Source organism: Ischnura elegans, chromosome 6 (genome assembly GCF_921293095.1).
Source record: "Ischnura elegans chromosome 6, ioIscEleg1.1, whole genome shotgun sequence".
Taxonomy (NCBI): Eukaryota; Metazoa; Arthropoda; class Insecta; order Odonata; family Coenagrionidae; genus Ischnura; species Ischnura elegans.
Genome location: NC_060251.1, coordinates 109,621,385 through 109,645,946, shown reverse-complemented (window position 1 = coordinate 109,645,946; position 24,562 = coordinate 109,621,385). Strand labels below are relative to the sequence as shown.

The 24,562-nt window shown below is 37.0% G+C and overlaps 1 protein-coding gene across 1 annotated transcript in view; it reads right to left on the bottom strand.

The window, feature by feature from the left end:
• LOC124161498 (sperm-tail PG-rich repeat-containing protein 2-like) overlaps positions 1-4,695 on the bottom strand; it is a 141,859-nt gene extending 137,164 nt beyond the window's left edge. The window contains exons 1-2 of the mRNA XM_046537835.1: positions 4,503-4,695; positions 643-758 (exon numbers count right to left, since the gene is read on the bottom strand). Of these exons, the coding sequence (XP_046393791.1) occupies positions 643-758; positions 4,503-4,605 (219 nt within the window). The 5' untranslated portion in view covers positions 4,606-4,695. The remainder of the gene's footprint in view (positions 1-642; positions 759-4,502) is intronic.
• Positions 4,696-24,562: the final 19,867 nt, after the last annotated feature.

The window sequence follows — 24,562 nt, the reverse complement described above, 5'->3', positions numbered from 1 at the left end:
TTCCCAGAGTAGCACTCATTTTCTTCGAGTGTTGCCCGAACCCGGATCTCCCGAATTCGACCCAGATGTTAAAACCACTTGCACCACCAACGCACCTTAGGCCAAGATCATTGGAAGAGGAATCTGCGAGGTTTTCTTGTATTTAGAGACTAAATGGCATATGCTGCCTTGGTAGCGTGATAAAGCACCTTTCGTGTACTTGGGAGATATTTGAATTCCTGGGATTGATTTTCGATGAAGGCTAATGATTTTAATTCTGTGATATTTTCTTCAGCTATTTACTGCAGGAACTTTATGTATTCTTAGGATGAAATGACTACAGTAGCAGTGAGTGATTTATTTTGGCACACCACCAGCTAGCGTTTTCATGAGCGGAGTAATTAAAGTAGAGGAAAGCGTAAAGATCTGGTTACACGGTCCATTAGCACGTACGGGTTAATGTCTAAATGTATGAACGCGATAATGAACGCCAAAATACACCGTGTAACCACCCAACTTGTGCGAATGCATTCACAGAAAATAGAACCTGCTCTAATTTGGTTCATGCATTCTGTTCCGTTCCGGTCCACCAAAAACATTCACGGAAACGCACATTAACTTGTTCGTGCTAATGCACCGTGTAACCAGGCCTCAAAGACCCACCGGTATCCTTGACTGCGCCCGTGGACAGTATTCCGTCGGTGCAGGAATGAGGTTTGCATCTGCATTGGATAGTGAGAGGTCGCGGGGTTTCATCGATTGGAACGGTGCGCGGCCATCTGAAAATAAGAAAACACATAAATCAGAGTTCATATGGAGTGCAAGATCTTCGAAGCCTCGCGGAATATTATTAAATGCCGCACAACGCGGTAGTAGGGATGTGATCATGTTTTCCGGTCTTCCACCGCGTCATATATTCTGATCTGATGACGACCTCGGGACTTCCCGCGGGCATTCTCAGATCCCAAATAGCTGGCTGATTGACTCCTGGCCTGAAGATACTGCCAGGATTTTCGGCGAAACCGTCCTCATCAGACAGCAAACAAAGCGGTGGGAGTCCGGAAAACATATTCGCTTAAATCATTTACGAAAGAAGCCTTCACAAGAGCGTCAGAAGGGAGTGAGGTGACTGGTGGCGCTCAAAGTGGGGCCAGTATTGTGACGGTCCGAAGGCTAGCTCGGGTCGTGGATAAGCGTAGGTGAAGACAAAAACAAAGCCGAAAGGAAGAATATTGGGCGCCAGTGCGAGAAAGAAGAGGGTTGAATCCTTCCGCTCGCACACGGAAAACGGGTAATAATAAAAAGGAATAAGGTAGGGTAATGAGTAAATATCAACTAAAAGTAAGCACGAAGAAAGCCAAGATATTAGTATGCAGCAGAAGAAAAGAAGTCAAGACTAACATTAAAATGGGAAGCAAAAACTGATAGAGGTGGATGGATTCAGTTATTTGGGAAGCAAGATAACTAGTGACGGGAGAAGCAAGAAAGAAATCATCAGCAGAATAGCCCAGGCGAAGAGAGCATTCCACCAAAAGAAATACCTGCTTACAGCGGGAAACTTAAATATGGAAGTAAAGAAACAATCTATACGAAAGTGAGGCATGGACAATGACCGAAGCGGAGAAAGCAAGGATAGAGGCCTTCGAAGTGTGGTGCTACAGAATAATGATGAATATCAAATGGATCGACCGAGTTAGTAACGAAGAAGTCCTAAGAAGAGTAGGAGAGAGGAGAAGCCTCATGAAAACCTTACCAAGAAGACGGAACAACCTTAAAGGCCACATCTTGAGACATGATGGCCTGATGAAGACAATCGTCGAGGGAAAAGTGGAAGGCAAGAACGGAAAAGGAAGACCTCGAACAAAATAAATGGAACACGTAAAGAGAGATGTGAAAGAGAAGAAATACGTAGGTGTGAAAAGATTAGCTGATAGGAGAATTGAGTGGAGAGCTGCGTCAAACCAATCCTAGGATTGTTAACCAGTGATGATGATGATGAAGGAAAAGCGAGCGATTCCCTCAGAATACTTGGGGTGGTTAAAGTACTGTGTAAAGTAAAGTGTTCCCCTAACATAATCGGAAAATCGGGGAACATAAGGGAAGGAGTCTAAATAATAAGGAAGGGAAGCGAGTAGGAATCAAGGGTAGGCACAATAACAATAAGAGAAAAGAACGATGGAACGAACTCACTAGAATATATCCTAATTGTACGTCCGAATACTTCCGCCCCATTAGCTGCTGCAGGTCGACCTCTCACTCAACCCGCAACTCCTTCCAACAGGCCGACCCAGTATCTACCTCCCTACCTCGACAGCAGCGACTTCCGCGGCCACCCAGTCAAACAAAAACAAAACCCATTAGGCGGACGCAGCCGACCCGTTGCAGTGGATGGGAATTTTAATCACTGGCCACTAGAATTGTCGGAGTTCACCGAAACTTTGGGTACTGTTGGTGTGGGTAACAGGAGTACAAATCCCGGTGGGGCCTGGCTGCGTGCCTGACTTCCGTCAAATCAACGATGGTGGTGAATTTCAGCGCTAAGCCAACGAAATCAGCGGCTTAAATAATGACATTCAGGTGTTTCTATTCGTGCGAATTAACAACAAATTACCAGTGTAGACAACCCGCAAACCACTGTAGAAATCCGAACCAAATTTTGATAACTGCGTGCCTGGCGAGAAAAAATATTAGACATAGGGTTTTTCACCCCGACAGTGGCTTAGTAAGCACGCCCCTCGGCACATGTGCCACAGTGTGGACTTGTGACGTTAACATCTTGTTCGGTAAAACCCATCCTGGAGTTCGCTCTGAGAAAATGGCTTGGCAGTGGAGCTGATTAACACGCCTGACCGGCAAACGGAAGATCCGGGTTCGAATTCCGGCTAAGTCAAATATTTTTTCATGGCGAACTTCATCATTTGGTGTATTTCTTCGTCTTTTTCATCTATGGAATCTTGCAATTGTTTTTTTTAACCCACTTGCCACTGATGGATCGACTTCAAAATTTCAGTACGGATCATAACGAGATGAAAATAGAATTACCACTCGCACTATTTCTATGCCTTCGGAGGCAATACGAGCAACTATCTTAGAAAATTAGCATTTTTATTAATCCCTCAGCTGTACGGTAAGAATTAATTATTATGTTCTTCACTCCTACAGCGGGTTTCATATTAGGCGAGGATTAACGCGTCTGCCTATCAATCAGAATATTACAGGATCGAATCCTAAGGAAGTCCAGTGATTTCCTGGTATTTTTAAATGTTGTTTACAAGTTTCCTTTACGAGTCTTCCATAGTTTCAAGCTTTACCATTTCGCTCTTTATTCGAGGAAGTTTTTGTAGCCTTTAAGTCCACACTTTTATGATAACATTTATATAAGCATGGATTAAAATATTACTTTAAAATTCACATTTATTTTCTAAATAAGAAGAGGACAATAAATTTTAAAAACACGCTATTTATAAAATAGCATGATAAAACGCACTAAAAAGTAAAAATAAGGTTTTTATACCTCGAAGATTAATACCTACGTGAGTGCCAATCATCGGGTTTATCGATCAGGTTCTTCTACACTCATTTCTGATAAATCTGATGAGCACCCTTTTCTGAAACTTTATTCTCCGAGTGATTAAAAACTTTTTTAATACTTTTTAGTGCATTTTATACATTTTTTTGGAAAAGCGTGTTTTTTACCTTTTCATTTTTATTAAAATTAAAAATGAATATCCATCATTAATGCCAAAATAGTCTTCGATGGGACTAAGCTACAATGCGTCAATTATAAAGATTCCCTTCTTGTATTATTTATCACACTACTTCATTAAATGTTTGATGGATAATCAGAACCTCTAGGATAGGAAATCGTTTCTCTTTTAACTTTTTCTAGGTCAGAAGCATTTTTATTCTTCATCACTGTCGTTTGCAAATTCATTTTTATCTTACTCTCTAAGCAATCGCTATTACCAGCTATCGTATAAGAAAACTACATAAAATCACCTATCTGTTTTTGCGTGATTTAGTCGAGCAAGTAGTTAATTGAAGTACGTCTGCATACATTAATTGCCGTGCCCCTTTTTCGAGGCCATGGGCATTGTTTTAAACTAGGATTGCAAACCTTACCTTCAGAGACTTCGGATAATGCATACGGAACAATAAACCAGAAAAGATTCGCTTATTAACAAAGAAAGCTTCATGAGCCTGGTTTCTCAGCACGATAGGAACGTGAGCATAAATAATTTCTCGTAATATCAAATGCTAACATAGCACTCCAGCTAAGGTGAATTACTTTACCGAAGCATGCCTCATTACCGTGTAATTATAAGATGCTCGTAAAAACCATAGTTTTAATAAGCTTTTCCTTAATCTTCTATTCACCCAATAAAATTGTAATGTAACCTTCATTTCGTACATGAATAATATACTGTTAAGTATTTATTATGATTATCACATGGGTGCAAAGATGATGATAGCATAACGGCTTAAAATGGGTCTTATACTTTAAAAAAAATCGTTGTACTCACATGCAGATGACTTGACCAGTCCGCTGATATTATACGATCCTGGTCCAACATTTGTCGGAGTATTACACTGAAATGCGTCAAATCTTTTCCCAAAGCTATACATCTTGCTATCAAAACAATGACTTCATTCAAGACGGCAACTGACGAAGTGATCACAAACACGTGTTTTTGAATCTGACGTAAAATAATCTAAAATCGGACTTGTTTACGTTGATGCGTGGTTGCTAAAACAACAATTGCGGCTTAAATCTGACCATTGAAACTGATTGAAACATTCGCTTTTATAATTTTTGAGAGAGGTTTAAGAATTTGCTTTACGATTCAATAGTTTATAAAATAGTGGTATGTGCATGACTATTACTGTGCTCTAATATGTCGTGGAAACTATAAAAATGGAAATAAATTGCCTTCGTTTAACTTAGCATCGAAGGAGCCACACGGAGGTAAGTGGTTGTATGCGATCAAGAGGGAGAATTTTGATACATTTAAGGGAAGCAGATACATGAACAAATTAGCATTCCCTCTATTTTATCAATTCATATAGTTTACTCAATTTCATGTAGTTGTTTGCGTTCTATGAAATATGATTGTCACCGGAACATTTTTCACATAGTAGTAGAAAGACTCGACCAGGGATGGCAATAAAAACTAAACGAAAGTTAAAACCAGTAAAACTTCAATAGTTTCGTTCCCAGAAGCGAAATATGGAAACAAAACGAAATGGGAGCTAAACTCAGGGTCGAAACGAAATCGGAGTCAAAACTACTTCGGGTCAAAACTAAACTAAAACTCTGGGACGAAACGAAACGCAGATTATGTTTCGCACCGGAGGGACCATGTGCTTCACCTTCGAACAGTTCAGTGTCGACCCACACACCGAGTACGAAGAATGGCTGGATGAAGTAGAGGTTCGGCCTACCGCCATTAGATGCTTGGGGCTCTCATATATACGCCACTAGCAGGAGAACGGTGAACACAAACTGGCCATTTGATTTTTAAGCTCGATGTTTTAACCTCTCCTCACGTATGTCAAACGCAATGGGTCGAAACTATTCTCCCTTATCCCCCTCCACTCAACTCGAAAAATTAAAACATAACTATGAGTAGCGGAGTTTCGATTCATTTCGTTTCGTTCCCAGGAGTAAAGTTTCGTCCCGGGTCGAAACTAAACTCCTTGGTGATTTTAATTTCGTGCGGGAACGAAACTAAACCCAGGCCTCGTATTTTCGTTTCCCTCCGGATCGAAACGAAACATTTTCTTTTCGTTTCACTTGCCATCCCTGGAATCGAGGCTATGTGTAGAGAACACACTCCTGCATGCTCCTTGCTTTATTTCCGTATTATCTGAGTATTGAAAAGTGAAACCATTCATTAGGTGACATATAATGCTCACGAAATATAAAAAGAACGTGACAAAGGGATTATTAATAAATTTTAACGGGAAATATCATTGGATTAAAACAAAAAAGATAATTATTATCAATCATTGATTTTGGTCGGAGGCAAAAAAACTTCTTATATTTAAAAAATTTGTACTCTAGTTAAAGGATCGCTTCTTTCACTAATAAATAGAAAAAATAATGCTGTTTCATAAAGTTTCGTCAAGTTATTGTCTAAGATTAAGCATGTTCAGACTATTTCGTTCAAAATTTATTTTATGCATTCTTCTCATTTATCAAAAACTAAATCATTCATTAGTAACCGTTTTAAGAATTAAATGAAAATTTTTTACCGACGCTCCAGTATATTTTTACCTCTATTCATCAGGGATTTAACATGTACTATGGGTCCTATTAGATTATTGTTTACATTTTCCATTTCTGATACTCCAAAAGATTCGTTCCTGCTTGACACACAGGTTACTTCCTCTGATCCTTTTTCTTCCGTTTATTCATTTTTTAATAAAATGATGACAATATTAAAGTGAATATTTATTTTCATCCTTGGTTGAACAAATAAATTGAGATTTTTTCTTTTTCTTGACGTTAAAGGAAAATAAGCTCAGTATTAATTTCTGCAAGAATCATGATGATGAAAAATATTTCTCACCGAAACTGTTCCAACTAGATGGTTTAATTCCTCTATTAGGAAATGATACATCTGCGAAATAACTGCTTAAGCTAAACGCGACAATATATTTCATTTGAGAATGTAAATAAAAGAACTCATTTTTTTAGGAAACAACTTGGAGACTCATGTTATGTTTGAGCAGATGTAATCGCGGCTAAGTATTTCAAGGGCTGAGTAACCACATGATTTTTTATTCACAAAAAACTCTAAACGATATGCCCACATTTAACAAGTTACGCAGCGAAGGATGCCATTGGGTGAGACCTTATGCAAAGTAACACACAGGAAACCTAGAAAATAGCGGGAATAATACCTCTAGCCTCCAGTGAATCCTCTATCGGGAATAATTGTAGATCAAGATAAGCTTTTATTCCAGCGAGAACTATGACTTAAATTAATCTTGACCCTTCGAAACCTAGCGAGCAAACCTATTTCATATTTTCAAAATTATTTATCCATTTATTAACAATTGATATAATAATATTCGCAAGAAATATTATAAAAATGCATGAGAATTCCTTTCAAAATGTCATCTTCTCCTCACCAAAATGTTTCACGGGATTATCCCGGTTCCCGAGATGATGGAAGGAAGCTTTCTTCCCCTTCTTCGAAACGTAGTCTATTAGTCGAGAAAATTTAGCGACTGTAGAGTCCGTTAAGTTCAACCGACTCAAGCGTGGAAGTTCAAAATATTGAAATAAAAGGTAGTTGCACTTTCCCAGCTCAGAGTCTTCAGGTCTTGTACCAGGTGGTGCCTCTGTCGCGTCGTTCGAATTAAATTCATGGAAATAAAATATTGCTCCAGAGACTTATACTCAGCCTAAATGTTTTACACAGTGCAGTTTTATCTCATATAATGGTCTGCAAATAGGGTAGATACATACATTCTCATATTATTCATGTCAGCTTCATAACGGTAAAATGTTATGGACAACCAAGGTTCTTAGAGTAAAGGTTGCCTCATTCGCGACTCGGGCTCCCATTGGCTTGACGTCACTGTAGACCCAACTTCCAGCGCCATTTCAAATTCTAGCCTTTCCGCGGGCGTAACTGCTTACCGCAGCGAGTTCTTGAAGTTACCCTCTATCGAACACTATATAAGCCGAATTTTAAAATGAATGCCGATTTATGAAAATAATGATGTTAAGATTTAAAAAAAGATAAATTCGTGTATTCAGACGCTATAATTTCCTGATGAAGTGATGAAATGGGAAGGTGTGCGAGTTAATTCCGTGTTCACACTTCTTTCCCGTAACTCTCAAAAACACGGTTTTCCTTGCTCTTTCCGCAATATAATTTAAACTTAGATTAATATGGCTGGGAGGAAAATACGCAAAAAACGAATTAGTTGCTTCAAAAAATTACAGTTCCGCCACATTTTAAATATAAATTATGCTCGTTTTCATTCCTCGTCGGACTTTGATAATATATAAGATAAAGAAAATTATGCAAGAGGACATTGAAATCCTTTATTTCAATGGGAAGAAAAAATTAGCTTATAGAGTGAAAAGAGTTGTAAATTTACCGTTATTACCATTTTAAAATTATTCGTAATCGGAATTCAAAGTGATCATACGTTAAGCAAAAAATCATACAGATGAAACGGAACTAACTTCAATATTATGCTGAGAGAAATAAGAATTCCCCGGTAAAATAATTTCTAGAGATGGAAAATGAACCACCAAAAATTGCCGTTATCAAAACAGTACCATAGTTGCCCGCTTGAGTGGAGAACAGCCTTCGAATCAGAGGATTGTTCTCTATCTTAAATCCCACAGAAAGTTTCCACCGTAGCCTTTGGTCAAAAAACCGAAAAGAAAAATGTTTCATGGCACCAAAAAGCACTGCAGGAAACAAATTCGATAATTTTCAGTGACAATAGCTGAAACAAAAACTTAGACTAATGCATATCAGCTATTTGGTCGATCATAAGCCTGTTGTAGAAATTTAGCTCCACCGTCAAGGTTCATTTTGAAGAGGGTATAAATAATAAGACTCAAGAATTTATGTAAAAGGATTTACTGAACAATTTTTAAAATCTTTTTAGTGGCACTACCAAAGTTGCTCTTCCGTGTTGCATGTTTTTGTTCAAACATTTAATTCTTGTGAAGACCCTTTGCTTGGCGTAACATTTAATAATTGCTTTGTCCAAGTTGGAGACACAGCACAGGATATTGGTCATTTGTCGAATTAGTGCTAATTAGAGGGTAGAGTCTACTTCATTACAGTTTGCAGGTAAATATAAACGCGAAAGAGTACATAAAAATATTATATGGTTTGACTCAAGTCAACATTTATAAGTTTATAAAGGCTGTTCTTAACCAATTTACTAGTTCGAGAGAAAATATTATGATTAAAATTAATGTAAGTTTCTTTTATGTGAACTACGATTTAACACTTGATTCCTGATAAATATTTTTATACACGCTAAAACTTTTCCGTCCCTAAATTAATAAACAATTTTGCCCAACCGTGGCCTCGAAAATTTCTCAATAGCTCTCAAAGGCATGCGAAAGGAGTCAAATTTATAGACTTAGTACTATAAATTTGTTTACCTGATATCTTACCATTGGCACACAATGTTACTCATAGCATACGAGGTAAACGATGAATTTCCAAAATAGTCCCTGCATGAATGAGTGCGCAAAATATTAAGTTCAATTTGCTATAAAAGGGAAGAATTCCTGATTTTCCAATGCAATAGGGGCATCTAAGTTCTTGATTACCAAATCTTTAGCATATCCACTTAGTTTGTCTGAGTGATTCACTTTCACCACTTTTTTCACATGTGTGGGGGGCGAGACACGGTCAATGATTCGATTAGTTAATATATACAATAAAAAGATTTTTCAATTTAAGCATCTGCCTATGATATGAGAGATTCCGTCCAGCTTTCTTCGTTTTCGACAAGCTGTTGGAGCACGTTGCCACAGTACAACGGGAGCCTGGCATATCCGACGATTAAAGGCGATCTTCACCCACAAGAAGTTCGTCTTATGAGTAATGGTTTACAAAAACGATTTCCAGTGAAATTGCAGGAAATGTGTTCAGATTTGCGTTAAACACAAGGCGGCGCAAGGTCTCAGGAACTTATTCTCTCTCAATTTCTAGCGTGCAAACAATGAAATGGCTAGGATCAGCTGGGATATAGGGTCTACAGTGACGTAACGGGACTTCTGCTGGCGCATGCGCAGTTGCGAATGAGGCAACCTTACAGTATAAGAAACTTGATGGACAACATTCACAGCCACCTATCTGAACGCGCCTGTTGTTTTAGTTACCTTATTGCAGATGGCGTGATGCAAAGGTTCAACAGTTTCGTTGACTTTGTTTGCTTATATCCAATATGCGAGCAAAATCTTTACGATAATTTCTCTAATCATGGATATCACGTAAAATCGCGATATAGTATTGTACCTTATTTTATATGAATTTATTGTAACGGACAGAGCAAAAGATAAAAACTCAATTTTAAGCATTCATATTTACAATTGTAAATATTTATATTTCGGCTAAAAGTTCAGATCGTGGAATTATGTAATTACAAGATAGCGGACTTTCAGCGCATCCATAGCTGGCAGAAATATTAATGAAAGGTTATAATGACTAATCTATATTCTATAAATTACCCTAATGACCACTCATTCATTCATTCACTCACTCATACAAATGTTTGGGGTGAACGAGACGAGATACGGCAAAAAGTCTAATGAAGATCCCCTCTAAAATTGTCTGCAACCCCAGGAAAAATTATGAAAACACTAAATTTACAATTATTTATCTATCTATTCATATAAAATTGAGTATGGGGATTAGTTCAAAAAATGGCCACCAAATTCCAGTGGCGGCGCGGCAGTCATACAAACGAACAATCATAGCAACATATTTGTTTCTACAAACAAGAGGAGCTAAATTGGGAAAGAAGATAAAGGATTCAAAACGAAAAACTGCTAAATATAAGGAGGGAAATTAAGTATGTAATATTTGAAGTGTCTATTTCTTTGCGTCTTCTTCCCGCAAGAACAAACATCTGTTTAAATCAAAGCGCATTCAAATTCAAAGCGGGGAAGTATAAGGTAGGAAATTAGTTGTTGTTTTTGGTATATTACATCGAAAGTGTGGTGGTTATTAATTTCAAAGTTAACAAGTGCACTAAATGCCAATTTAGAAATATGATTCGTGCTGTTGACTATAGTTCGTATCTTGTTGGCGATACACGATTGTAGTAGAAAGACTTTCAAACAAGTCTTACATAATATAGGTAGGTAAAAATGATTTTATTTTCATTTTTTTGTGATGGTTATAACTTTTTATTTTTGTTTACGTTCTTTTTTCCGTTAATGTCCTTTTTAATGTACAATGTTATCCGTGAGCTGCAGGAGTGAATAGGCAGTGAATATGGAAGATAAGTGCAAATAAAGGTATTTCTTATTCAATTATTTGTCTTGCGAAAATCACGTTTCCTTGAGTGACTAAGTTATTCAACTGTGAAAATTATCGAAATCTTGACATTCACAATGTCTTGTACACCAAAGATTGTGATCCGTTACTCACAAGATTTATTGCGCATTGCGTTGAATATTAAAGCTGAGATATTTGTTAATCCCGGTTCATTAAAACTTTAAATAGAGGTATTTCTGAAGTGATATCATTCGCGATCACGATCAATAATATTTCTATAAAATTCGTCATACTAGCCCCAATTCATGCTAAGGCGCGTTTGTTTCTAGATATTGATATTCAGTCCCTACGTAATTCGCTTACGAAGGGGAACAGCTGTTACATCTTATTCGTATATCAAGAATTTAGTTGAGTTTTGTGGAAAATAATTAATAAACGTGTTTTTCATTGAAATTCGTAAAGTCGTTATGCTATGATATTACGTATGCATTGGGTGTTATAGTGGAACGTGGTCTCAACTTTTTTTGTATTTGAATTCAATAAGTTAGAGAAACTCGTAGAAATTTATTTTACTTTTTTAGCCCCCCAGAAAAACGTTTCTCTTTATAAATATTTACATTCATATTGTAGCCTACGTACCATGCGCTCGTTTTACATGAAAGTGGAAATATTGCTTATACCTAAGCTAGCCAGTTTAAAAGTAAACGATCCTTAAGTAACAAGTAGCAAACAAAAAGTGTAAAACCTCCCACAGTGAGCATAACAGGCCACAGGCCTTTTTCGGGGGGGCATAGGGGGGCAGAGCCCCCCCAGCGAGCAAAGCGAGTTGTGATGATATATAATCCGTATATGCTTGGAGTATAGTCATTAACTTCATTATTATTGCTTCATTCAGTTTCCTAGGTAGCAAATATCTTTCAACACTTCAATCTTTCGTTATCCTAGTTTAACGCCAGCTCCAATCTTCTCATTTTGGCTGAAAACCAAAATTTTAGTGTTTTTGTTGATTTTTTGCTGTAAGTATCTCTTTTCTATATTTATCAGTCATCCCCAAATCATTCCTTGTCTCGGCTGTGACTAGCGTGTCGTCATCAAATTGAGGCATTATTATCCTTTCTCAGGGGATATTGACACCTGGAGCCTTCTCTTTGACTTCATTGACGTCTTTCTCGTTGTTATGATTAAAGATGACGGGAGGCATCGTACGCCCTTTTCTCACTCCATCCGCTATTCTTGCTTCTTCGCAGTTTGGTCCAGATTTAATCATCGCTACTCCGTTTATATTTAATCTATATATAATTCTTCAATCCTTGGATACCACTCTCTTTCAGAATTCTGAGCATTGGATTTCACTCCACATTGACATAGGCCTTCTTTAAGTCAACAAAATGGAATGAACATCTGTTTTTTCTTCTTCATTCTCATCTCTTTAAGCAGCTTCATGGCCGAAATTGCTTCTTTAATGCCCTTTCTTTTTCGGGATACAATTAATTTCCAATCTAAGAACCCTCCTGCTCTTCGTTTAATTCTTCGGTTCTTAATCCTTGGCAGTATCTGCATCGTATGCCTTTTAGTCGTAAAATCTTCATACTTGTGTCTTCTTTCCGGGAATAGAGAATGATGATGTTGTTTTCGACGTCATCAGGTAAACCTCCTGTTAATTTAATTTTGCAGATGCTTTTGCTCAGGGGAATTAAGGTCTTATCTCTTGCATTTTTAATTATATCTGATGGAATATCATCAACACCCACAATATATTTTATTCCTTCGCTGGTCTCATATTGCTGCCTCATATTCCGATCTTAAGATGCTGACTCCATCACCCTGGTCTACCTCCCTTTCATCTTCGATGATTTCTACGCCTTTGTTGTACAACCTATCCCAGAGGGGCCATTTGAAAGGGAGAGAAAAAGGGAGAAAGGAGAAGACTCAAATAGGTGGATCAGCTGAAGACCGACCGACTATGAGAAAACAAATCTTAAACCTCGGGATATAAGAGACAGAGGTGCGGAATTCGCAACAGGCAGAACAACGGATGGTGATTGTGATATTCCCAAATTGTATTTTTCCCCAATTGTGTAATATTATATAAAAGTTCTATAGTAGATGTTGAGGCTCGCCACCCGATGTTTATAGCCTCAACATCTACTTCAACAATCGGTGTCTGAAGCTAGGAGTTACCCCCAAAAGTTCTATAATTTATTTTACTTGCCGATCATCATCATCACTGGTTAACAATCCCAGGATTGGTTTGACGCAGCTCTCCACTCAGTTCTCCTATCAGCTAATCTTTTCACACCTACGTATTCCTTCTCTTTCACATCTCTCTTTACTTGTTCCATATATTTTATTCAAGGTCTTCCTTTTCCGTTCTTGCCTTCCACTTGTCCCTCGACGATTGTCTTCATCAGGCCATGATGTCTCAAGATGTGGCCTATGAGGTTGTTCCGTCTTTTTGTTAAGGTTTTCATAAGGCTTCTCTTCTATCCTACTCTTCTTAGGACTTCCTCGTTACTAACTCGATCGATCCATTTGATCTTCATCATTCTTCTGTAGCACCACATTTCGAATGCCTCTATCCTTGCTCTCTCCGCTGCGGCCATTGTCCATGCCTCACTTCCGTACAGGAGCATACTCCAAATGTAGGTTCTTATAAATTGTTTCTTTACTTCCATATTTAAGTTTCCCGCTGTAAGCAGGTCTCTCTTCTGGTGGAATGCTCTCTTCGCCTGGGATATTCTTGATTAGAAATGTTAATATTCCCTCAAATAGTGTTGTCGTAGCTCATAACTTTTTCAACTTAACCATATCAAAGCAATTTAAAGGCAGCAATAGGACATAGCTTATTTATGCTTTCAGTGCCAAACTAAAAAAGTGACGAAAAAATTGTTTCCCCCGATTCTCATTTTCCTCCAACATCCAGCAGAGCGAAACAGCTGCCGCAAATCCTATTGATTTGGAAAGTGGACTGGGGTAAGAGAAAGAGGTTATTTGGCCAATTAAACGAGTTCATTGCCAATAAATCAATACTATCATTATCACTGACCTAAAATATGGGGTCCTTAACAGATGACCTATGCTACAAATTGGAATGAGGACACTCGAAAACAGTAGTGACGTGGTTTGAATGGATGGCATTTTTATGTCCCAATAATCGCCTTGAGTGGGTGAGAAAGGCCTTCAACTCATTCTAAGTTTCTTTAAAAAAATGAAACTTTAAAATATTATGACATTTCTTAGGTTTATAGTTGGGATTAGCAGAGTGGAATCCAAGATATACGCCCGAGGGTGTGAGGGCTATTGTGGAATTTTGTACTGCTTAAATTAGCTGTGCTGGTAAATTTTGGCAATTCATACGCATTGGAAAACCATAATTTTTATAAAATCTTACATATTATATTAAAACTAAGCGATGTCTGTCTGCCTGCTTCTCGATCACTCAAAAACTACTTACGCGAATGACGGCGAACGAAACGTGGCATGAAGATCATTGGTACCTACACCCGATTCAAGCACAGGCTATATAACAACGGCATTAGGTCTTTGGAAGGCCCTCACGTGGGCCCCTTCACTGAAAACACATGATTTCCCTTGAATGTAATATGGAGGTCTTCTTATTTGATTTTAAAATGGCTTAAAATTGAAATGCAGTTGAATAAGAGAGAGACAAATGAAGGAGAAGAATTAAATCGATGGAACAGGTGAAGATCAACAGATTCAAGGAAACGAAGAAGAAAGCTCTGGACCAGTGGCGAAATACTGGTACAACATTACTTCAGTTTTTGTGACTTTTTCAACATAAAAAGCAAAACATTTTTCGGGGAGGGACCCTATTTGCCTTAGGGTATTTTCAATACGCCCCGGAGGGGCTCCGAAATCTACGCTAAAGCCCCCCTCAATTTCCTGGCTGATCAAATCCTGGCTAAGCTACTATTCTGGACGTAAGCGGATGGAGACAGAATTCTGTTGTGGTGTAAGGGACATGCCGGCATCCAGAATACCAGATAATCTTCTAATATTGCATTGTATCCTCAGGTTAACTACACGATACTATTTCAGCTGGGGTTGTAAATTTTCGCATTTAAGTGAAAGAAAAAACGATGGTCCTTATTTTTTCGCTCGAGTTCTTTTTATACAATTCTAATTTTCTGAATAATTCCCTTCCTCAGGTCATAATCACTCATAATTTCTCATTTCATCAATGTTTTCTTTGAAAAGTTACCATTGATATGGATTATGTTTTTATGCATTGTAGGTACCCTGTGCTTGACAACCGATAAACAAAGTAATGAATTTTATTCTACATCTATTGTCATAAGGTAGTATGTACGATAATAACTGTTGATAAGGGATACTTTCAGTTATTTTGACATGCTCCTTCTTTCTTTTATTCCATGTAGAATCTCACGGGTACCCGGGCTAATCTTATATATAAAAATGAATCGCAAAATGTGTTGGTAAGCGCATAACTCAACAACGCCTGGACCAATTTGGCCAATTCTTTTTTTAAAATGTTCATTGAAGTCCAAGGATGGTTCTTACGGCGAGGAAAAATCGAATAATTGCCGGGAAAACCCTAAAAACAGCCCTTTTCTTTTTCACATACGTTTTCTAACTAAAACGTAGAATCAATTTGAGCTTTATTGCTATTATATAAAGTTCATATTAAATTACAAGCACTCACTGTTATCTAAGAAATGTAGGTGTGTTCCTAACGTCAAAAAGTAAATTTGCACTTTCTTACCGCTATACAAAGTTCAAATTCAATCATATCTATCAAAACAGTGTGCGTGTGTGCGTTGGAGCACAGAATACGTCGTTGGAGGATTTAATGTCGCGTTCCGAAACTAAAAAAAAGTGATCGCGGACCCGACCAAATTGAATAGTCACAAAATATAATAATAACAACTTGGTTGGATTCGCGATATTATTTCTTTTGTTTTACTTTCGGCAGGCGACAAAAAAAAATAAAACATTGGTATGGCTTTAAAGGATTTGACTTCAAGTCATATCAGATAAAAAAAAAACAAATTAAAAAAACAACTGTCAATGTCAATTTGCCGCCTTTGCCGGTGTTGTTTTTCTTGGATTTTCTGTTATACTCTACTGAGTGTGCTTTTGTTTTGTTTGCAGTGTTTTGTTATCTACCTATGAAAAAATAGTTATTGCATGTGACACAATATTTTAATAATGCCTCCTATAAGACGAGGCAATTTAAGTAGAAGAACACGAAATGCTACAAACCAAGCTAATTACCGATCTAATCGTACTGCACAAGAACGTGACGACCGAAATGAACATGAAAGAATTAGGATATCACAAACACGTGAAGCGCGAGCACGACTTTCAAGTAATAATCGCGCAAATTTGAATCGAGCTGCTTTCATTTACGACGTGTCAATTGACTACAGTAACTACCAATGTGTTGTTATTGGTTCTATGAACTCGGTTTGCTCACATTGTAAAGCATTAAAATACAAAAACGAAGCCAATGGATTGTGTTGCGCAAATGGTAAAGTGAAATTAATACCATTGAATCCACCACCAGAGCCATTGTACTCATTGGTTTCAGGAATAGGAACAGATTCCATACACTTTTTGAAAAATATCCAACAATATAACAATTGCTTTCAAATGACTTCATTTGGGGCAACAAATGTGGTTCGGGAAAATTTTATGCCAACTTTCAAGGTATGTATTAAAGCAGTTAATCATAATTATTTTAGCGAACAATATTTTCTGATATATAATTTATAATAACAAATATTATTTAAGTTTGATCACTGACAATACATAAATTTATTCTATACATTGCTTATTTATTTTATTTTATAGTGTTTTTGGTACAAATATAATATATATATTTTTTAATTTACAGATACAAGGCCAAATATATCACAGAGCAGGTTCATTGTTACCAGTGCCAGCTAGCAACTATGAATTCCTGCAAATTTATTTTATGGGCAATTCACAACAAGAAATAGATCAGCGTTGTGCATATAACAATTTAGTAAAGAGGCCTATTGTAGAACAATTACAAACTTTTTTTCATGAACACAATCAATTGATTATATTGTTTAAAACTGCACTTGATCTGATGCCATCTGATAATCACAAAATTGTAATCAGAGCTGATAAAACACCTGCGGGTCAACATGCAAGACGTTTTAATGCACCAACTATTGATGAAGTTGCTATCGTTGTAGTTGGAGAAAACCTTGAATCCCGTGATATTGTTTTACATCGTCGGAATGATCAATTACAACGTATAAAGGAAACACACCGCTCATATGATGCACTGCAATATCCCATTATATTTTGGCAAGGTGAAGATGGCTATGATTTCTCAATAAAAATGATAAATCCTATTACAGGTAATTAAAATATTAGTTTAGCTATGGAGATAATATCTCAGTCAATATATTATGTATTTTAATTTTATATTTCAATGTTATTAAAACAAAATATATTTACAGGTTCTGAAATCATCAAAAAAGTAAGTTCAATGAATTATTATTCATACCGCCTAATGATTCGGGAAAATGAAGACAATCACATATTGAAATGTCGGCGATTATATCACCAATATGCTGTTGACATGTATGTTAAAATTGAAACGGAGAGATTAACATTTATCAGGTTGAATCAAACTAAACTCCGATCTGAAGAGTATATTCACCTTCGAGATGCGATTAGTACAGATGGCAATGCACAGAATGTGGGACGGATGACAATTCTTCCAGCAACATACATCGGAAGCCCTAGACATATGCACGAATATGCTCAAGATGCCATGTCGTATGTTCGTCATTATGGTACAGCAGATTTGTTCATCACATTTACATGCAATCCACACTGGATGGAAATCAAGCAGGAGTTATTCCCTGGGCAATCACCCATTGATCGTCATGATATTACAGCCAGAGTCTTTAGACAAAAGTTGAAATCTTTGATGGATTTCATCGTAAAACATCATGTGTTTGGTGAGACACGCTGCTGGATGTATTCTGTGGAGTGGCAGAAACGAGGATTGCCACATGCACACATTTTGATTTGGTTGGTTGAAAAGATAAGGCCAAATGAAGTTGATGCAGTGATATCAGCTGAAATCCCTAATGTACAAGTAGATACTGGATTGCATGAGGTAGTTATCAAAAACATGATACATGGTCCCTGTGGAACTCTTAATCAAAATTCACCGTGTATGATGGATGGTAAATGTTCGAAACGATATCCACGGACATTAATATCGGAAACAATGACTGGTAATGACGGTTATCCACTGTATCGTCGCCGATCGACAGCAGACAATGGAAGATCAACAATTGTAAAAATAAATCAACAAGATATTGAGATAGATAATCGCTGGATTGTTCCATATTCACCCATTTTATCAAAGACCTTCAAAGCACACATCAATGTTGAATCTTGCCATTCAGTGAAATCTATTAAATACATTTGCAAATATGTAACCAAATGGAGTGATATGGCTGTGATTGGAATTGGTGTAGAGAATTCCAATGATGAAGTTACTCAATACCAAATGGGCCGCTATGTTAGTAGTAATGAAGCAATTTGGCGAATATTTTCTTTTCCAATTCATGAGAGACACCCTTCTGTTATTCACTTAGCTGTGCATTTAGAAAATGGACAAAGAGTGTATTTTACAGCAGAGAACGCAGGTCAAAGAGCTGCTCATCCACCATCTACTACATTAACAAGTTTTTTTGAGACATGTCAAAACGATAATTTTGCACAAACATTGCTATATTCTGAAATGCCAAAATATTATACTTGGAATCAATCCTCAAGGAGATTTATACGACGGAAACAAGGAAAACCAGTACCAGGATACCCAGATGTATATTCCACCGATGCGATTGGTCGAAATTATTCAGTACATCCAAGCAATGATGAATGTTTTTATTTACGACTGCTATTAGTCAATGTACGTGGCCCAACATCATTCCAACATTTACGAACTGTTGATGGTGAATTGTGTGGATCCTACAGAGAAGCCTGTCAACGTTTACAATTGCTAGAAAATGACGCTCATTGGGACCAAACTCTCAGTGATGCTGTAATATCTTCACACGCTCATCAAATACGAACATTGTTTTCTATAATCATATCTACATGCTTCCCATCAAACCCAATTTATTTGTGGATCAAGTACAAAGATTATATGTGTGATGATATTTTGTGTCAAATACGGAATAGAATGGGAAATCCAAATATGCAAATCAGTGAAGAAATTTACAACGAAGCATTGATTTCAATTGAAGACATGTGCTTGATGATGTCAAACAAACTATTAATTCAATTAGGCCTGGCCGCGCCCAATCGTCCAATGCATGAATCTTTTAACCAAGAGTTGCACCGAGAAAAACTGTATGATCTCAACACTTTGAAAGAATTAATTCAAACAAATCTTCCACTGTTGAATGAACAACAGAGGTATGTATTTGATACTCTTATGAAAGTAACAAATGATGAAACTGGGGGGATTTACTTCTTAGATGCACCTGGTGGTACAGGAAAAACTTTTTTGATTTCATTAATATTAGCAACAATTCGCTCACAAAATAAAATTGCACTTGCACTCGCTTCGTCGGGAATCGCAGCAACTTTGCTTGAAGGTGGTCGAACAGCCCATTCAGCACTAAAATTGCCATTAAATATGCAAAGCAATGAAACTCCAACCTGCAACATTTCGAAGAACTCTGCAATGGCAAAGGTTTTGCAGCAATGTCAATTGATCATTTGGGATGAATGCACGATGGCACATAAAATATTTTTGGAGGCTTTAGACAGAACCTTAAAAGATCTACGGAGCAATCAGAACCGATTTGGTGGTGCAATGATTTTATTAGCAGGAGATTTTCGTCAAACATTGCCAGTGATTCCACGATCAACGCCAGCTGATGAACTCAACGCATGTCTAAAGTCATCCAATTTGTGGAAATATGTCAAAGTACTGCATTTAAGCAAGAATATGCGTGTTGAGTTGCAAAATGACCAATCTGGAAACATATTCTCTAAACAACTCATTGACATTGGTAATGGCAATTTTCCTATTGACATGTTGACTGGATGCATTAACTTTCCTCAAAGTTTTTGTCATTTAACTCAATCAAAAGAAGAACTCATTCAGAAGGTATTTCCAGATATTGCTCAAAATTACAGAAACCATGATTGGTTAAGCGAACGAGCTATATTGGCAGCTAAAAACATTGATGTAAATGAATTAAATTTCAAAATTCAAGAACAAATTACAGGCGAATCGAGGATATATAAATCAGTTGATTCGGCAACTAACCAAGACGATGTAGTTAACTATCCACCGGAATTTTTAAACTCGCTGGATTTGCCAGGATTGCCACCTCACAATCTTCAATTAAAGGTTGGATCGGTAATTATAATGTTGCGAAATATCAACCAACCGCGCCTTTGCAACGGCACACGGTTAGCGATAAAAAAACTACTAAACAACGTGATAGAAGCAACTATATTGAAAGGAAAGTATAAAGGAGAAGATGTTCTCATACCGCGCATCCCAATGATTCCGACTGATGTGCCATTTGAGTTTAAACGACTACAGTTTCCAGTGCGGCTTGCTTTTGCTATGACCATAAACAAGTCCCAGGGGCAATCATTAAGTGTTTGTGGTATTAATTTGGAAAACCCATGTTTCTCACATGGTCAATTGTATGTTGCCTGTTCCCGTATTGGAAAACCATCAGATTTGTTTGTCTATGCGCCAGGTAATCAAACAAAAAACATTGTTTATCACAAAGCACTACAATGAAAATAGAACTGATTTTTTTTGTTAATAATTATGATAAAAAAAATGATTTACATGATTAAAATTACTTACTTTTAAATGCTTATAGTGTTTTATTTAATTATTTTTAATTCACACCGAATTATTACCAGGGTGACGGTTCTGTTCAGGATAATTTTTTGCAAAGAATATAAAAAAGGTAGGAACAAAACACTGCCACATTACAATTTTTTTTGACAGGACGAAGTCTGTCGGGTCAGCTAGTAAGCTATAAATTTCGTTAGAATAATGCTGAAATTAAAATTCGTTTTCACTTAAACGGTCGTTGTCATTATTATTTGATCTCCGTAGGCTTGCCGAAATCTGCTTGACACTTCGAAAAAATTAAAAATGATTCACTCGGTAGAAGTAGGGGAGACTGGGGTAATTACATCCACCTAAGAGAAAATGATTACATATAAAGCTTCAATTTGTTGTAAATTTTGAATGCATTCGTGTGAAATCGCTTACATATAGTATATTTTACCAATTGCAGACCTCAATTGAGCCCTAATTAACCATAGCTATTGATAAAATTAAAAATGTTGCAAAATTAGCTTTGACCGGTATTACTCCTACCCTGGGGTAATGGCAGGCGGTAATGTCAAGTTCTACTAAATGGTTGTAAAATAAGAAATATGAGGATTTTCGAATCAGCACGTTAGACTGAAATGTTTATGTTTATCATGTTGAATAATTCCGCATTTAAGAAATTACCAAAAAAATATTATGGAAATATGGACATAATATGAATTCAATAAAATATCTTTCCATGGTAAAAAAGGGCTGAAAACTTTAAGGGCACTGCCAATATGCTTATATAAGTTGATGAGCTTTTAGAAGCTTAAGTTAATTTTACATTCCGGAGCACATGTTACATAAACACCCCTCAGGAGTGTTCCATCTAGAACATTCTTGGTGTGCCCATAATGCACAAGTAGTGCACCGATACCACATTTCTCCTTCTTTTCCTGTGTTTTCGTAATATAAACAGATTTCTTCACCCATTTCCGTTAAAAGTAACTCACTTTCTGATTCGTCTTCACAAATCTTTTTCTCATCAATGGAAGTGTGTGAGTCATGTTCAAAGAGTTTCCTGCTCATTTTCTTTTACTTTTAATTTTGTGTTTTTCTTTTAGCAATAGCAACCGTTTTCTTATGATTTCTTATTGAAGATCTCTGCTACACGCTAATACCTTTAACCATTTAACTGCGCAAATAAGCTGAAATAGAGCTCCCCACAGGCGAAAAAAAATTCTAATATATTTTTTATTTTTGCAATATTTTATTAATTGTAACTTTTTACTTAAGGAAAAAATGTTTCAAAAATATTTAATTGTCTTATTTTCTGCTGATTTTGCTTCAAATGATGAACTTTAGGACGTGTATTACAATTATGCGAAAAATAATTTCAAAATATATAAATAAATGAAAATCGTCAACAGACAATGGAGCAGTCTGCTAAGGCGATCGCTTATATGAGGCAGATGGGAGCAGGCTAAGGGTTAATTGTTTTCCTTATTATTTTTTTTGGGCTCCTGTGGCATAGAATAAAAAATATATATGAGCACTAGTCGGGTAATGCCAGTCAGTTGCCAAAGCGACTGCCATTACCCCAGCCACATGTTTTCATTCAACGGCTAAAAAAATATATATCAGTGTTTAAAACCTTAATAAAACGCTACGTGGTAGAACAATATGGTTTACCTTGTTATTGCGAGATCAGTCTCGTCCTATGAAAAGTAAATGGTAAGAGCTGATAGTGGGTTAAAGTATTGTCTTTCTTATAAGGCGAACCGTCAAAACAGTCTTTCTTACACAATAGGCAATTTACGATTGGCAAGATGGGGAGCACTCCAGAGGTATATCCATAAAGTGTGGTGGGTTGATAGCACCAATCAGTTCGACTCTGCGTTGTCCACTTAACGAGTAACCATAGTGACCGACATTACCCCAGTCTCTCCTACTCACATATGCTCGATTTTGATCAAAATTTGAATCGGAGACACTCCAGGAGTAACAATCTTTCGATTTAGGCAATAAAAAAATAATAGGAAACCACCCTATTATTGGCTCTTAACTAATGTCCATTGCTGAATTTAATTAGATAAATAAATTGAAACTGTGTTAATTAAATATCGCATGCCAACACAATTCATCGGAAGAATAGGACAAACGTCAAATGACTTGGGAGATGTCAAGCATTGGCGCCACCTCGCTTGACATCTCCCAAGTCATTTGACGTTTGTCCTATTCTTCCGATGAATTATGTTGGCATGCGATATTTAATTAACACAGTTTCAATTTATTTATCTAATTAAATTCAGCAATGGACATTAGTTAAGAGCCAATAATAGGGTGGTTGGGGCCGTATCGCGGGAACCACTGGTCACAACTGGAAAATATTTTAGGTGCCGCATACCTAATGTCCAATGTGCCGAAGATTACCAGAGAAAATCAGTTGAAAAACATCAGCGCCTTCTTATCGCCATTCATGTCCGAAAAACAGCCGAAAATACCAAAATTTCTCAACTTTGAGTGCAATTCGGCATGTCTTCCCGTCATCCAATTGCAATAATATTTAACAGGATATGTTTTTACACCAATTGGCATAAAATGACGCGGTGTCCCGAAAGAAATTCGAAAAATCGAAAAATAAGGAAAACCTCAATCTGACAGCCCAAAATGAATCAGGCCACTCTGCACAGTATTATTCCATTGCTTTCAGCCAATGGGGCTGTTTAATTTCGGGGAGCATAGAATAATAAGACAAATTAAATCTAAACTGTAAAGATATCAGATCAGATTAAAAACTCGAGTACAGACAATCCCAGCAAGCTCTTTTAGCTTTCATTATTTTTAGTTTCACTTTTTGAAGCTGGCCGTCAGATAGCAGTAGGGAGCATTCCAAGGCTAATTTGTTTCTTGCATTGCATGACGGGTCATGGCGGAAGTTTTTAGTTGGCTGAGGAATTTCGTAATATCTTGGTGAAAAATGGGTATGCGGTATTGTTTTTTCCCTGAATTCCAAATGATCCAAGCATCTGCAAAGAAAAAGGACGAATTTTCCGGAGTGAGGCTAAAAGTGTTATCCAGGCTAATGTAAATACTTTGTGGTATCCGATGTTAACGCCATAATAACACATGATCCTTGTTGGTAATATTTTTACCTTTCGAAAGTTCATTTATGTACGCATACATCTCCAGTAAATATCATTATGATGTGGAACTCAATTATTTTTACCAGTGAATGGTAGTACAACGATAACACTTGCGATTTAACATAAGGAAAACCTAATACAGCCATAACTTACGTCATAGCTGGCCGTATTTATTTTCAGTTGGAAGTAAAAATATCACGAAACTCCGTTCAATAATAGACTAATCCATGTAAACTTCGTTTTGGAATTCGTCAATTACGAGGGTGATGCGCCCGCTACCAGCGGGCTTCCCCCGCTCTTTTCAATGCAGGTCCACAGAGGGATATGGAAAGGGAGGGAAATGTTCTCTAATTTTAAAATGTAGAAAAAAAGGCAGGGTCTTATGTACAAATTTAATTGGAATGTTCATGTACAAATTGAGGTCAGAGGACCTCTTTTAACACAACATTGGAAGTAATTATACAATCCTCTGTTAAACGCACATGATGACTCATACTTACGTATCTACTGGAGACTTGAATGTGGAATCAGCCGCATTTTGATAAAAGTTATTTAAAGAATGCGAGATATTGTTGCAAATGAACAAATGTATCAGTTTGTGCGCC